At 46.6% G+C, this 14,781-nt stretch overlaps 1 protein-coding gene across 2 annotated transcripts in view; it reads right to left on the bottom strand.

Moving 5' to 3' along the window:
- Window positions 1-14,781, bottom strand: part of LOC106589956 (mechanosensitive cation channel TMEM63B) — a 129,658-nt gene that overhangs the window by 11,653 nt on the left and 103,224 nt on the right. For both annotated transcript variants that reach the window (XM_082970598.1, XM_082970597.1), the window contains 4 exons: window positions 13,204-13,269; window positions 5,176-5,338; window positions 3,997-4,102; window positions 1,678-1,845 (listed from right to left, as the gene is read on the bottom strand). In XM_082970598.1, coding sequence (XP_082826724.1) covers window positions 1,678-1,845; window positions 3,997-4,102; window positions 5,176-5,338; window positions 13,204-13,269 — 503 coding nt within the window. The remainder of the gene's footprint in view (window positions 1-1,677; window positions 1,846-3,996; window positions 4,103-5,175; window positions 5,339-13,203; window positions 13,270-14,781) is intronic.

A 14,781-nucleotide genomic window follows, 5' to 3' on the forward strand; every position in this document is an offset into this window, starting at 1 on the left:
TGCTTAGGGTCGTTGTCCTGTTGGAAGGTGAACCTTCGGCCAAGTCTGAGGTCCTGAGCGCTCTGGAGCAGGTTTTCATCAAGGATCTCTCTGTACTTTGCTCTGTTCATCTTTGCCTCGATCCTGACTAGTCTCCCAGTCCCTGCTGCTGAAAAACATCCCCACAGCAAGATGCTGCCACCACCATGCTTCACCGTAAGGATGGTGCCAGGTTTCCTCCAGACGTGACGCTTGGCATTCAGGCCAAAGAGTTCAACCTTGGTTTCATCAGACCAAAGAATCCTGTTTTTCATGGTCAGAGTCTTTATGTGCCTTTTGGTAAACTCCAAACAGGCTGTCATGTGCCTTTTACTGAGGAGCGGCTTCCGTCTGGCCACTCTACCATAAAGGCCTGATTGGTGGAGTGCTGCAGAGATTGTTGTCCTTCTGGAAGGTTCTCCCATCTCCACAGAGGAATTATAGAGCTCTGTCATAGTGACCATTGGGTTCCTGGTCACCTCCCTGACCAAGGCCCTTCTCCCCCGATTGCTCAGTTTGGCCGGGCGGCCAGCTCTAGGAAGAGTCTTGGTGGTTCCAAACTTCTTCCACTTAAGAATGATGGAGGCCACTGTGTTCTTGGGGACCTTCAATGCTGCAGAAATGTTTTGGTACCCTTCCCCAGATCTGTGACTCGACACAATCCTGTCTTGGAGCTCTACGGATAATTCCTTCAACCTAATGGCTTGGTTTTTTTCTCTGACATGCACTGTCGACTACACACATTTGCAAAAATGTCTGAAAACCTGTTTTTGCCTTGTCATTATGGGGTATTCTGTGTAGACTGATGAGGGGAAAAAAGTAATTTAATCAATTTTAGAATAAGGCTGTAACGTAACATAATGTGGAAAATGGGAAAGGGTTTGAATACTTTCTGAATGCTCAGTATGCATGAAAATATGGAGAGTGGTACTCAGCAATGTGTTGTATTGGATTTGCCCCAAAACATAACATTTTGTAGTGTTAGGTTTCTAATTTTGAGTAAATAACTCACGGACACTAGAGAAGCTTAACCAAGTTGAATTCTTCCCAAAGGATCGACACAGCTGTAATTCAGAAAACAGACATGGCTTCCCCTGTGGTGGTATTCATACCGCACTTTGGGTGGAGTCTCCTCCTTATAGCTAAACATCGCAACATTCTTGCTAAGCAGGGAACTAAGTGATATGGTTTCTCCCCTTATCATTACTGTAATGTGCCATTGTTTTTCCTTTGCACTCAGACCCTCCCAAGCTTCATTACATCTCTTTTGTAACTAAAGTTCATATACTTCTGAGTATAACAAAGTTCCAAGTTTAACCCCGAATCAAAACAGTATTCAGGGCAAAGGGTTAACTGGTTTGTCCATTTTTGTTTTTTGCAGTATTACTTTAGTGCCTTGTTGCTAACAGAAGAGATTTCAGATTTTAATGTTTAATTCATTTGTAAAAAATAAAAACATAATTCTACTTTGACATTATGGGGTATTGTATGTAAGCCAGCGACAACAAAAAAAGAATCTAAATTTGATCCATTTTTTAAATTCAGGCTGTAACAATAAAATGTTGGAAAAAGTCAAGAGGTGTTGAACACTTTTTGAAGGTACTGTATATGAGACAGGCTGTTATGGCCCAGAACAGCCACTAGGTGGCGACCTCGTACCTGTGCGGAGAGTGGAGAAGAACAGGAGCCAGAAGAGACAGAGGATGGGTGCTGCCACCACCTGGTTCACGGCCCCAGAGTGGATCTTCTTGTCCAGCTTGGAGGGAAGGTAGGCATAGTACATGTTGTAGCGATCTGCCAGGTGCTTCAACAGCATGTACATCAGACCTGGAGGGAGGGAGGGAGGGAGGGAGGGAGGGAGGGAGGGAGGGAGGGAGGGAGGGAGGGAGGGAGGGAGGGAGGGGCAGAACCAGTCAGTGGGCCAAAAAACTAGATTGTCCATAAGCCCCACTACAGGGGTCCCCTCCCCTCTTCATTTTAGAAATGGAATGTGTCCCGGGAATATTGACTGTCAAACATTCACTAATCATTGTTACTTTCTCATAGTTATTCTGTCAGGTGGTAAATAACCTACTAGTCATGTGATAAATAACCTACTAGTCAGGTGGTAAATAACCTACTAGTCAGGTGGTAAATAACCTACTAGTCATGTGGTAAATAACCTACTAGTCAGGTGGTAAATAACCTACTAGTCATGTGGTAAATAACCTACTAGTCAGGTGGTAAATAACCTACTAGTCAGGTGGTAAATAACCTACTAGTCAGGTGGTAAATAACCTACTAGTCATGTGGTAAATAACCTACTAGTCAGGTGGTAAATAACCTACTAGTCAGGTGGTAAATAACCTACTAGTCAGGTGGTAAATAACCTACTAGTCAGGTGGTAAATAACCTACTAGTCAGGTGATAAAAACCTACTAGTCAGGTGATAAATAACCTACTCCAGCCAGGTGGTAAATAACCTACCAGCCAGGTGGTAAATAACCTACTAGTCAGGTGGTAAATAACCTACTAGTCAGGTGATAAATAACCTACTAGTCAGGTGATAAATAACCTACTAGCCAGGTGGTAAATAACCTACTAGCCAGGTGGTAAATAACCTACCAGCCAGGTGGTAAATAACCTACTAGTCAGGTGATAAATAACCTACTAGTCAGGTGATAAATAACCTACTAGCCAGGTGATAAATAACCTACTAGTCAGGTGATAAATAACCTACTCCAGCCAGGTGATAAATAACCTACTAGTCAGGTGATAAATAACCTACTCCAGCCAGGTGATAAATAACCTACTAGTCAGGTGGTAAATAACCTACTAGTCAGGTGATAAATAACCTACTAGTCAGGTGGTAAATAACCTACTCCAGCCAGGTGATAAATAACCTACTAGTCAGGTGGTAAATAACCTACTAGTCAGGTGATAAATAACCTACTAGTCAGGTGATAAATAACCTACTCCAGCCAGGTGATAAATAACCTACTAGTCAGGTGATAAATAACCTACTAGTCAGGTGATAAATAACCTACTAGTCAGGTGATAAATAACCTACTAGTCAGGTGGTAAATAACCTACTAGTCAGGTGATAAATAACCTACTAGTCAGGTGATAAATAACCTACTCCAGTCAGGTGATAAATAATTTTATTGAATTGTGTTCGATTGACAACGCAACCAAACATCAACATTTAAAGGAGATCCATCTACTGTTTGGATAATTCCATCTGTATCACGTAGTCTGGCTTCAATTCTAGGTTGAATCCAGTTTGAAACCTGTTTGATTCCAGTTTGTCTACAAATTAATAATTGATATGTTGGATCCACATCTCCATTTCAAGTTAAAGAATAGGACTCAATTCAATCAAACTTTACATCCAGTTTGAATCCAGTTTGAATCCAGTTTAAATCCAGTTTGAATCCAGTTTGAATCCAGTTTAAATCCAGTTTAAATCCAGTTTGAATCCAGTTTGAATCCAGTTTGATTTGATTGAGTCATATTCTTTATGTTTCGTGTATTTCAGATCAATCTTGGGTCCAATTTTAACAACAGCTGTTTATGACTCCCTAAACGCTGTATAGGCCTAAATAGCATTATTGATGATATAATTTATAAAGTATGGTTATATTTCAGTTGCTCTGTTGAACCTACCCTTTGGAATGACTTTGATAGCAACAGTGAATCTGTTAAGTGGAGACTCCTCAATAATTATTCTCAACATAGCACATTGGTAACAGCCTAGAGTTTTTATTTTTTCTTATAGTGGATATTATGTTGAAGATCTGACATTGTTTCAAAGGTATAAATTCAACATATTTTATACAAGGTTTGTCTATGTTGAAAATTGATTACCATAATCCTGTGGTTGAAATTTCACCTTCAAAACAATAGTTGATGACTTTGTGCAAATCCATTATATTTTCCACGGTGATTTTAACCCCTCTGTGCCCAGTGGCCAGTTAGTAACAGTGGATCTCAGCTCACCGAAGGGGACGATGATTGGACAGGTGATGCTGTATGTCATGACCACAGTGAAGACACACATCATCCAGGCATAGGCCGCCCCGAACTGGAACTCATACGCCTGGTGCTGCAGAGCATAGAAATAGAGTTATAGAACTGGAGTTATATTACTGAGTTATAGAACTGAGTTATACAAACTAGAGTTATAGAAATAGAGTTATAGAACTGGAACTCAAAGACTTGGTGCTGCAGAGCATAGAAATAGAGTTATAGAAACTAGAGTTATAGAACTAGAACTCATACACCTGGTGCTGCAAAGCATAGAAATAGAGTTATAGAACTGGAGTTATAGAACTGGAGTTATAGAACTGAGTTATAGAACTGGAACTCAAAGACTTGGTGCTGCAGAGCATAGAAATAGAGTTCTAGAACTGGAACTCATGCTTGATGATGCAGAGATACACACATTAACAGGAGGATATTATTATATGTCCTTAGGGAAGCTTAAGTTCAACAAAAGCATAGCTTGGTCAGGGTTGGGGTTCATTCCACTTCAACACAGTCAATTCAGGAAGTAAATTGAAAATGTCAATTTTCTCATTGCTCTCCTCATTGAAATTTCAGTTTACTTCCTGAATTGACTGGTTTTAAATGTATTTGACCCTGACCCAGTCAGTAGCACAGTGTTTTCCCAACCCTGGTTCTCCAGTAGACCCAACAGTACATCCTGGAGGACCAGGGTTGGGGGAACACTGCAGTAACATATAACCAGAGAGGAAGAGGCGAAGTGAGAGAATTGACTCCACTCCAAAATCTGTCCACATGAAAATACAGCGTTAACCAGTGGAAGTGGGGATTTTATGTATGGGGGTCATTGAGTGTCGTATTTGGTCAACATAAAATGTAATTAGTAATTTGCAACGTGAGGCTTATTTGATCGAATAGAACTTGTGTGATGTTTAGGTTGTTACGAATGTACTGATTTAAGTGGACGAATGTGGCATTCTGGCAACTTTGACCAAAAAATATTCGGTGTTTTATGTCGGACATTTATTCCCATTGTTAGAGCGGTCAGTCGACTATCTCGTCAGTCCATAGATCATCTTTGATATAACTATTTTCCATCCTAGTAAGTGATGTAGTTTACGAGATGGAATAACTGAAGTCTTCCTGACCACCAGGTGGCGCTCCTCTACTCACCTTCTTGACGTTGCGTCTCTCGGCAGCAGAGCGAGCCAGACACAGCCGGGTCATATACATGAGCAGACCAGGGATCCTCAGCAGATCCATGGCGTTACCGATGAACGCTGACGCGATGACATAGTTCACGAAAAACGCCCCGTTGTCAGGCAGGAACACACACCTGGGGGGGGGGGGGGAGGAGGACAGGAAATGACATCACAGCAATAACATACCTTTTTCAGACTATAGTACCAACCAGAACAATACTACGCTGGATTGGATTTGTTCTGTTTCTCTTCACATTATTCTTTCCAGCATGGTTTTTGAAACGATGTGGGACGCGTAACCAGGCCGGCCCAGTACGGGTCGGTACGACAGTGTGAAAGGGGGAAATTACAGACTAACTCCCTCCTAAATGACTATCCTAAACACAACAGCCAGTTAAATAAGGACACAATATGATGACAGAATATGGGAAGCTGTTCTGATTGGTCCAGAGGAGATAATTGTTACCTGCTAAGATAAGAACCACTACGTTAAGACTATGAGGTGGGGCGAAGACAGGAAATTACATCACAACAACAATATTACTCACTGAACCTCAGACCCTATTCACTCTGGATCTGAGACGATTAAATAGGTGTGGTAACTCATTCTAGTCCTGCTGGCCAGGTAACTAATTCTAGCCCTGCTGGCCAGGTGTGGTAACTCATTCTAGCCCTACTGGCCAGGTAACTCATTCTAGCCCTACTGGCCAGGTAACTCATTCTAGCCCCGCTGGCCAGGTAACTCATTCTAACCCTGCTGGCCAGGTAACTCATTCTAACCCTGCTGGCCAGGTAACTCATTCTAGCCCTGCTGGCCAGGTAACTCATTCTAACCCTACTGGCCAGGTAACTCATTCTAGCCCCGCTGGCCAGGTAACTCATTCTAGCCCCGCTGGCCAGGTAACTCATTCTAGCCCCGCTGGCCAGGTAACTCATTCTAGCCCCGCTGGCCAGGTAACTCATTCTAGCCCCGCTGGCCAGGTAACTCATTCTAGCCCCGCTGGCCAGGTAACTCATTCTAGCCCCGCTGGCCAGGTAACTCATTCTAACCCTGCTGGCCAGGTAACTCATTCTAGCCCTGCTGGCCAGGTAACTCATTCTAGCCCTGCTGGCCAGGTAACTCATTCTAACCCTACTGGCCAGGTAACTCATTCTAGCCCTGCTGGCCAGGTAACTCATTCTAACCCTGCTGGCCAGGTAACTCATTCTAACCCTACTGGCCAGGTAACTCATTCTAGCCCCGCTGGCCAGGTAACTCATTCTAGCCCCGCTGGCCAGGTAACTCATTCTAGCCCCGCTGGCCAGGTAACTCATTCTAGCCCCGCTGGCCAGGTAACTCATTCTAACCCTACTGGCCAGGTAACTCATTCTAGCCCTGCTGGCCAGGTAACTCATTCTAACCCTGCTGGCCAGGTAACTCATTCTAACCCTACTGGCCAGGTAACTCATTCTAGCCCTACTGGCCAGGTGTGGTAACTCATTCTAACCCTACTGGCCAGGTAACTCATTCTAGCCCCGCTGGCCAGGTAACTCATTCTAACCCCACTGGCCAGGTAACTCATTCTAGCCCCGCTGGCCAGGTAACTCATTCTAGCCCCGCTGGCCAGGTAACTCATTCTAACCCTACTGGCCAGGTAACTCATTCTAGCCCTGCTGGCCAGGTAACTCATTCTAACCCTGCTGGCCAGGTAACTCATTCTAACCCTACTGGCCAGGTTACTCATTCTAGCCCTACTGGCCAGGTAACTCATTCTAACCCCGCTGGCCAGGTAACTAATTCTAGCCCCGCTGGCCAGGTAACTCATTCTAGCCCCGCTGGCCAGGTAACTAATTCTAGCCCCGCTGGCCAGGTAACTCATTCTAGCCCCGCTGGCCAGGTTACTCATTCTAGCCCCGCTGGCCAGGTAACTCATTCTAACCCCGCTGGCCAGGTAACTCATTCTAGCCCCGCTGGCCAGGTAACTCATTCTAGCCCCGCTGGCCAGGTAACTCATTCTAACCCCGCTGGCCAGGTAACTCATTCTAGCCCCGCTGGCCAGGTAACTCATTCTAGCCCCGCTGGCCAGGTAACTCATTCTAGCCCCGCTGGCCAGGTAACTCATTCTAGCCCCGCTGGCCAGGTAACTCATTCTAGCCCCGCTGGCCAGGTAACTCATTCTAACCCTACTGGCCAGGTAACTCATTCTAACCCTGCTGGCCAGGTAACTCATTCTAACCCTGCTGGCCAGGTAACTCATTCTAGCCCTGCTGGCCAGGTAACTCATTCTAACCCTGCTGGCCAGGTAACTCATTCTAACCCTGCTGGCCAGGTAACTCATTCTAGCCCTGCTGGCCAGGTAACTCATTCTAACCCTACTGGCCAGGTAACTCATTCTAGCCCTGCTGGCCAGGTGTGGTAACTCATTCTAACCCTACTGGCCAGGTAACTCATTCTAGCCCTGCTGGCCAGGTGTGGTAACTCATTCTAACCCTGCTGGCCAGGTAACTCATTCTAGCCCTGCTGGCCAGGTGTGGTAACTCATTCTAGCCCTGCTGGCCAGGTAACTCATTCTAGCCCTGCTGGCCAGGTGTGGTAACTCATTCTAGCCCTGCTGGCCAGGTAACTCATTCTAACCCTGCTGGCCAGGTAACTCCTTCTAACCCTGCTGGCCAGGTAACTCATTCTAGCCCTGCGGCCAGGTGTGGTAACTCATTCTAGCCCTGCTGGCCAGGTGTGGTAACTCATTCTAAACCTGCTGGCCAGGTGTGGTAACTCATTCTAGCCCTGCTGGCCAGGTAACTCATTCTAACCCTGCTGGCCAGGTGTGGTAACTCATTCTAACCCTGCTGGCCAGGTGTGGTAACTCATTCTAACCCTGCTGGCCAGGTGTGGTAACTCATTCTAACCCTGCTGGCCAGGTGTGGTAACTCATTCTAGCCCTGCTGGCCAGGTAACTCATTCTAACCCTACTGGCCAGGTAACTCATTCTAGCCCTGCTGGCCAGGTAACTCATTCTAACCCTGCTGGCCAGGTGTGGTAACTCATTCTAACCCTGCTGGCCAGGTGTGGTAACTCATTCTAACCCTGCTGGCCAGGTGTGGTAACTCATTCTAGCCCTGCTGGCCAGGTAACTCATTCTAACCCTACTGGCCAGGTAACTCATTCTAGCCCTGCTGGCCAGGTAACTCATTCTAACCCTGCTGGCCAGGTAACTCATTCTAACCCTGCTGGCCAGGTAACTCATTCTAGCCCTACTGGCCAGGTAACTCATTCTAACCCTGCTGGCCAGGTAACTCATTCTAGCCCTACTGGCCAGGTTACTCATTCTAGCCCTACTGGCCAGGTAACTCATTCTAGCCCTGCTGGCCAGGTAACTCATTCTAACCCTGCTGGCCAGGTAACTCATTCTAACCCTGCTGGCCAGGTAACTCATTCTAACCCTACTGGCCAGGTAACTCATTCTAGCCCCACTGGCCAGGTAACTCATTCTAGCCCCGCTGGCCAGGTAACTCATTCTAGCCCCGCTGGCCAGGTAACTCATTCTAGCCCCGCTGGCCAGGTAACTCATTCTAGCCCCGCTGGCCAGGTAACTCATTCTAGCCCCGCTGGCCAGGTAACTCATTCTAGCCCCGCTGGCCAGGTAACTCATTCTAACCCCGCTGGCCAGGTAACTCATTCTAACCCCGCTGGCCAGGTAACTCATTCTAACCCTGCTGGCCAGGTAACTCATTCTAACCCTGCTGGCCAGGTAACTCATTCTAGCCCTGCTGGCCAGGTAACTCATTCTAACCCTGCTGGCCAGGTAACTCATTCTAGCCCTGCTGGCCAGGTAACTCATTCTAACCCTGCTGGCCAGGTAACTCATTCTAGCCCTGCTGGCCAGGTAACTCATTCTAGCCCTGCTGGCCAGGTAACTCATTCTAACCCTACTGGCCAGGTAACTCATTCTAACCCTACTGGCCAGGTAACTCATTCTAGCCCTACTGGCCAGGTGGGGTAACTCATTCTAGCCCTGCTGGCCAGGTAACTCATTCTAAACCTGCTGGCCAGGTGTGGTAACTCATTCTAACCCTGCTGGCCAGGTGTGGTAACTCATTCTAACCCTGCTAGCCAGGTGTGGTAACTCATTCTAACCCTGCTGGCCAGGTGTGGTAACTCATTCTAGCCCTGCTGGCCAGGTAACTCATTCTAACCCTGCTGGCCAGGTGTGGTAACTCATTCTAACCCTGCTGGCCAGGTGTGGTAACTCATTCTAACCCTGCTGGCCAGGTGTGGTAACTCATTCTAACCCTGCTGGCCAGGTGTGGTAACTCATTCTAACCCTGCTGGCCAGGTGTGGTAACTCATTCTAGCCCTGCTGGCCAGGTAACTCATTCTAACCCTGCTGGCCAGGTAACTCATTCTAGCCCTACTGGCCAGGTGTGGTAACTCATTCTAACCCTGCTGGCCAGGTGTGGTAACTCATTCTAACCCTGCTGGCCAGGTAACTCATTCTAGCCCTGCTGGCCAGGTAACTCATTCTAGCCCTGCTGGCCAGGTAACTCATTCTAGCCCTACTGGCCAGGTAACTCATTCTAGCCCTACTGGCCAGGTAACTCATTCTAACCCTACTGGCCAGGTAACTCATTCTAACCCTGCTGGCCAGGTAACTCATTCTAACCCTGCTGGCCAGGTAACTCATTCTAACCCTGCTGGCCAGGTAACTCATTCTAACCCTGCTGGCCAGGTAACTCATTCTAACCCTGCTGGCCAGGTAACTCATTCTAGCCCTGCTGGCCAGGTAACTCATTCTAGCCCTGCTGGCCAGGTAACTCATTCTAACCCTGCTGGCCAGGTAACTCATTCTAGCCCTACTGGCCAGGTAACTCATTCTAGCCCTACTGGCCAGGTAACTCATTCTAGCCCTACTGGCCAGGTAACTCATTCTAGCCCTACTGACCAGGTAACTCATTCTAGCCCTACTGGCCAGGTAACTCATTCTAGCCCTACTGGCCAGGTAACTCATTCTAGCCCTACTGGCCAGGTAACTCATTCTAGCCCTACTGGCCAGGTAACTCATTCTAACCCTACTGGCCAGGTAACTCATTCTAGCCCTACTGGCCAGGTAACTCATTCTAGCCCTACTGGCCAGGTAACTCATTCTAGTCCTGCTGGCCAGGTAACTCATTCTAACCCTACTGGCCAGGTGTGGTAACTCATTCTAACCCTACTGGCCAGGTGTGGTAACTCATTCTAGCCCTGCTGGCCAGGTAACTCATTCTAGCCCTGCTGGCCAGGTAACTCATTCTAACCCTGCTGGCCAGGTGTGGTAACTCATTCTAACCCTGCTGGCCAGGTGTGGTAACTCATTCTAACCCTGCTGGCCAGGTGTGGTAACTCATTCTAACCCTGCTGGCCAGGTGTGGTAACTCATTCTAGCCCTGCTGGCCAGGTAACTCATTCTAACCCTGCTGGCCAGGTAACTCATTCTAGCCCTACTGGCCAGGTGTGGTAACTCATTCTAACCCTGCTGGCCAGGTGTGGTAACTCATTCTAACCCTGCTGGCCAGGTGTGGTAACTCATTCTAAACCTGCTGGCCAGGTGTGGTAACTCATTCTAGCCCCGCTGGCCAGGTAACTCATTCTAGCCCTGCTGGCCAGGTAACTCATTCTAGCCCTACTGGCCAGGTAACTCATTCTAGCCCTACTGGCCAGGTAACTCATTCTAACCCTGCTGGCCAGGTAACTCATTCTAACCCTGCTGGCCAGGTAACTCATTCTAACCCTGCTGGCCAGGTAACTCATTCTAACCCTGCTGGCCAGGTAACTCATTCTAGCCCTGCTGGCCAGGTAACTCATTCTAGCCCTGCTGGCCAGGTAACTCATTCTAGCCCTGCTGGCCAGGTAACTCATTCTAGCCCTGCTGGCCAGGTAACTCATTCTAGCCCTGCTGGCCAGGTAACTCATTCTAGCCCTGCTGGCCAGGTAACTCATTCTAGCCCTACTGGCCAGGTAACTCATTCTAGCCCTACTGGCCAGGTAACTCATTCTAGCCCTACTGGCCAGGTAACTCATTCTAGCCCTACTGGCCAGGTAACTCATTCTAGCCCTACTGGCCAGGTAACTCATTCTAGCCCTGCTGGCCAGGTAAATCATTCTAGCCCTACTGGCCAGGTAACTCATTCTAGCCCTGCTGGCCAGGTAACTCATTCTAACCCTGCTGGCCAGGTAACTCATTCTAGCCCTACTGGCCAGGTAACTCATTCTAGCCCTACTGGCCAGGTAACTCATTCTAACCCTACTGGCCAGGTAACTCATTCTAACCCTACTGGCCAGGTAACTCATTCTAGCCCTGCTGGCCAGGTAAATCATTCTAGCCCTACTGGCCAGGTAACTCATTCTAGCCCTGCTGGCCAGGTAACTCATTCTAACCCTGCTGGCCAGGTAACTCATTCTAGCCCTACTGGCCAGGTAACTCATTCTAGCCCTACTGGCCAGGTAACTCATTCTAACCCTACTGGCCAGGTAACTCATTCTAACCCTACTGGCCAGGTAACTCATTCTAGCCCTGCTGGCCAGGTGTGGTAACTCATTCTAGCCTCGTGGGGTAAGATTAAAATACTCTGGCTAGTCTGCTAGGGGGTTCAGCCCTTCCTAAAAGACGACACTAAACAGATTAAAATACCCTGGCTAGTCTGCTAGGGGTTCAGCCCTTCCTAAAAGACGACACTAAACAGATTAAAATACCCTGGCTAGTCTGCTAGGGGTTCAGCCCTTCCTAAAAGACGACACTAAACAGATTAAAATACCCTGGCTAGTCTGCTAGGGGTTCAGCCCTTCCTAAAAGACGACACTAAACAGATTAAAATACCCTGGCTAGTCTGCTAGGGGTTCAGCCCTTCCTAAAAGACGACACTAAACAGATTAAAATACCCTGGCTAGTCTGCTAGGGGTTCAGCCCTTCCTAAAAGACGACACTAAACAGATTAAAATACCCTGGCTAGTCTGCTAGGGGTTCAGCCCTTCCTAAAAGACGACACTAAACAGATTAAAATACTCTGGCTAGTCTGCTAGGGGTTCAGCCCTTCCTAAAAGACGACACTAAACAGATTAAAATACCCTGGCTAGTCTGCTAGGGGTTCAGCCCTTCCTAAAAGACGACACTAAACAGATTAAAATACCCTGGCTAGTCTGCTAGGGGTTCAGCCCTTCCTAAAAGACGACACTAAACAGATTAAAATACCCTGGCTAGTCTGCTAGGGGTTCAGCCCTTCCTAAAAGACGACACTAAACAGATTAAAATACTCTGGCTAGTCTGCTAGGGGTTCAGCCCTTCCTAAAAGACGACACTAAACAGATTAAAATACCCTGGCTAGTCTGCTAGGGGTTCAGCCCTTCCTAAAAGACGACACTAAACAGATTAAAATACCCTGGCTAGTCTGCTAGGGGGTTCAGCCCTTCCTAAAAGACGACACTAAACAAACAGCTAGTTCCATAAGGGACACATCAGAGAATATGGAAGCTTTTCTGACTGTACGTAACTGAAAGACAGATAATTGTTACAAGCAGCACTAAGATATGACTGACAAACGTTTACATTATGAGCCAGAACGAGGCCGGCAGAGACCACAATGCACAGGGTGAAGGTTCTAAGGTTGAGAGCAGACAGACACCAGACGTACCATAAAGGTTGAGTTACTGCTGCTGACGAGTATTGTAAAGGACATACCCACATGCAAAGTTAAACAATTACATAAGATTTTGAAAATATCATTCTGGAGGCTGATAGGCAAGTTTCATTCATCCAAAGTAATGTATTGTGACTGACAATGTGGTCAAATCAAAATCAACTGTATTTTATTAAAGACGTTTTTTTTATTTTTTACATCAGCCGATGTCACAAAGTGTTTATACAGATAGCCAGCCTAAAATCCCAAACAGCAAGCAACGCAGATGTAGAAAGTACGGTGGCTTGGAAAAACTCCCTAGATGCCAGGAACCTAGTAAGAAACTTGAGAGGAACTAGGAACTGCTACTCACTCAAACCTCACAGCGGCATCAGCCAGGAAGCGCTTGTCAAACAGCCATCGGAAGAAAACATCCAGACTGAAATGAAGAAGGAAACAGTTGAGTTCTCGGAGTGATGGTTGATGATTGGATTAGAGACTCCATGACTGAGAATGGGATCATAAAGGGACAGTTTCCTGCACCCAGATTAAGGCTAGTGAACCCAGATTAAGGCTAGTGAACCCAGATTCCCAGTGGGTCAGAAGTTTACATACACTCAATTAGTATTTGGTAGCATTGCCTTTCAATTGTTTAACCTGGGTCAAACGTTTGGGGTAGCCTTCCACCAGCTTCCCACAATAAATTGGGTGAATTTTGGCCCATTCCTCCTGACAGAGCTGGTGTAACTGAGTCAGGTTTGTAGGCCTCCTTGCTTGCACACGCTTTTTCAGTTCTGCCCACAAATTTTCAATAGGATTGACTTTGTTGTCCTTAAGCCATTTTGCCACAACTTGGGGTCATTGCCCATTAGGAAAACCCGTTTGCAACCAAGCTTTAACTACCTGACTAATGTCTTGAGATGTTGCTTCAATATATCCACATCATTTTCCTCTCTCATGATGCCATCTATTTTGTTTAGTGCACCAATCCCTCCTGCAGCAAAGCACCCCCACAACATGATGCTGCCACCCCTGTGCTTCACAGTTGGGATCGTGTTCTTCGGCTTGCAAGCCTCCCCCTTTTTCCTCCAAACATAACGATGGTCATTATAGCCAATCAGTTCTATTTTTGTTGATTCCTCCAGCAACTTCACAAGGTCCTTTGCCGTTGTTCTGGGATTGATTTGCACTTTTCGTACCAAAGTACGTTCATCTCTAGGAGACAGAACGCACCTCCTTCCTGAGCAGTATGACGGCTGCGTGGTCCCACGGTGTTTATACTTGCGTACTATTGTTTGTACAGATGAACGTGGTACCTTCAGGCATTTGGAAATTGCTCCCAATTATGAACCAGACTTGTGGAGGTCTACAATTTTTTTTTCTGAGGTCTTAGTTGATTTCTTTTGATTTTCCCATGATGTCAAGCAAAGAGGCACTGAGTTTGAAGGTAGGCCTTGAAATACATCCACAGGTACACCTCCAATTGACTCAAATTATGTCAATTAGCCTATCAGAAGCTTCTAAAGCCATGACATCATTTTCTGGAATTTTCCAAGCTGTTTAAAGGCACAGTCAACTTAGTGTATGTAAACTTCTGACCCACTGGAATTGTGATACAGTGAATTATAATGAAATTATGTCTGTAAACAATTGTTGGAAAAATTACTTGTGTCATGCACAAAGTAGATGTCCTAACCGACTTGCCAAAACTATAGTTGGTTAACAAGAAATTTGTGGAGTGGTTGAAAAACGAGTTTTAATGACTCCAACCTAAGTGTATGTAAACGTCCTACACACACACACACACACATTGGGGAGAACAAGTATTTGATACACTGCTGATTTTGCAGGTTTCCCTACTTCCAAAGCATGTAGAGGTCTGTCATTCTTATCAGAGGTACACTTCAACTGTGAGAGACGGAATCTAAAACAACAATCCAGAAAATCACAT

Source organism: Salmo salar, chromosome 28 (genome assembly GCF_965601325.2).
Source record: "Salmo salar chromosome 28, fSalSal1, whole genome shotgun sequence".
NCBI lineage: Eukaryota > Metazoa > Chordata > Actinopteri > Salmoniformes > Salmonidae > Salmo > Salmo salar.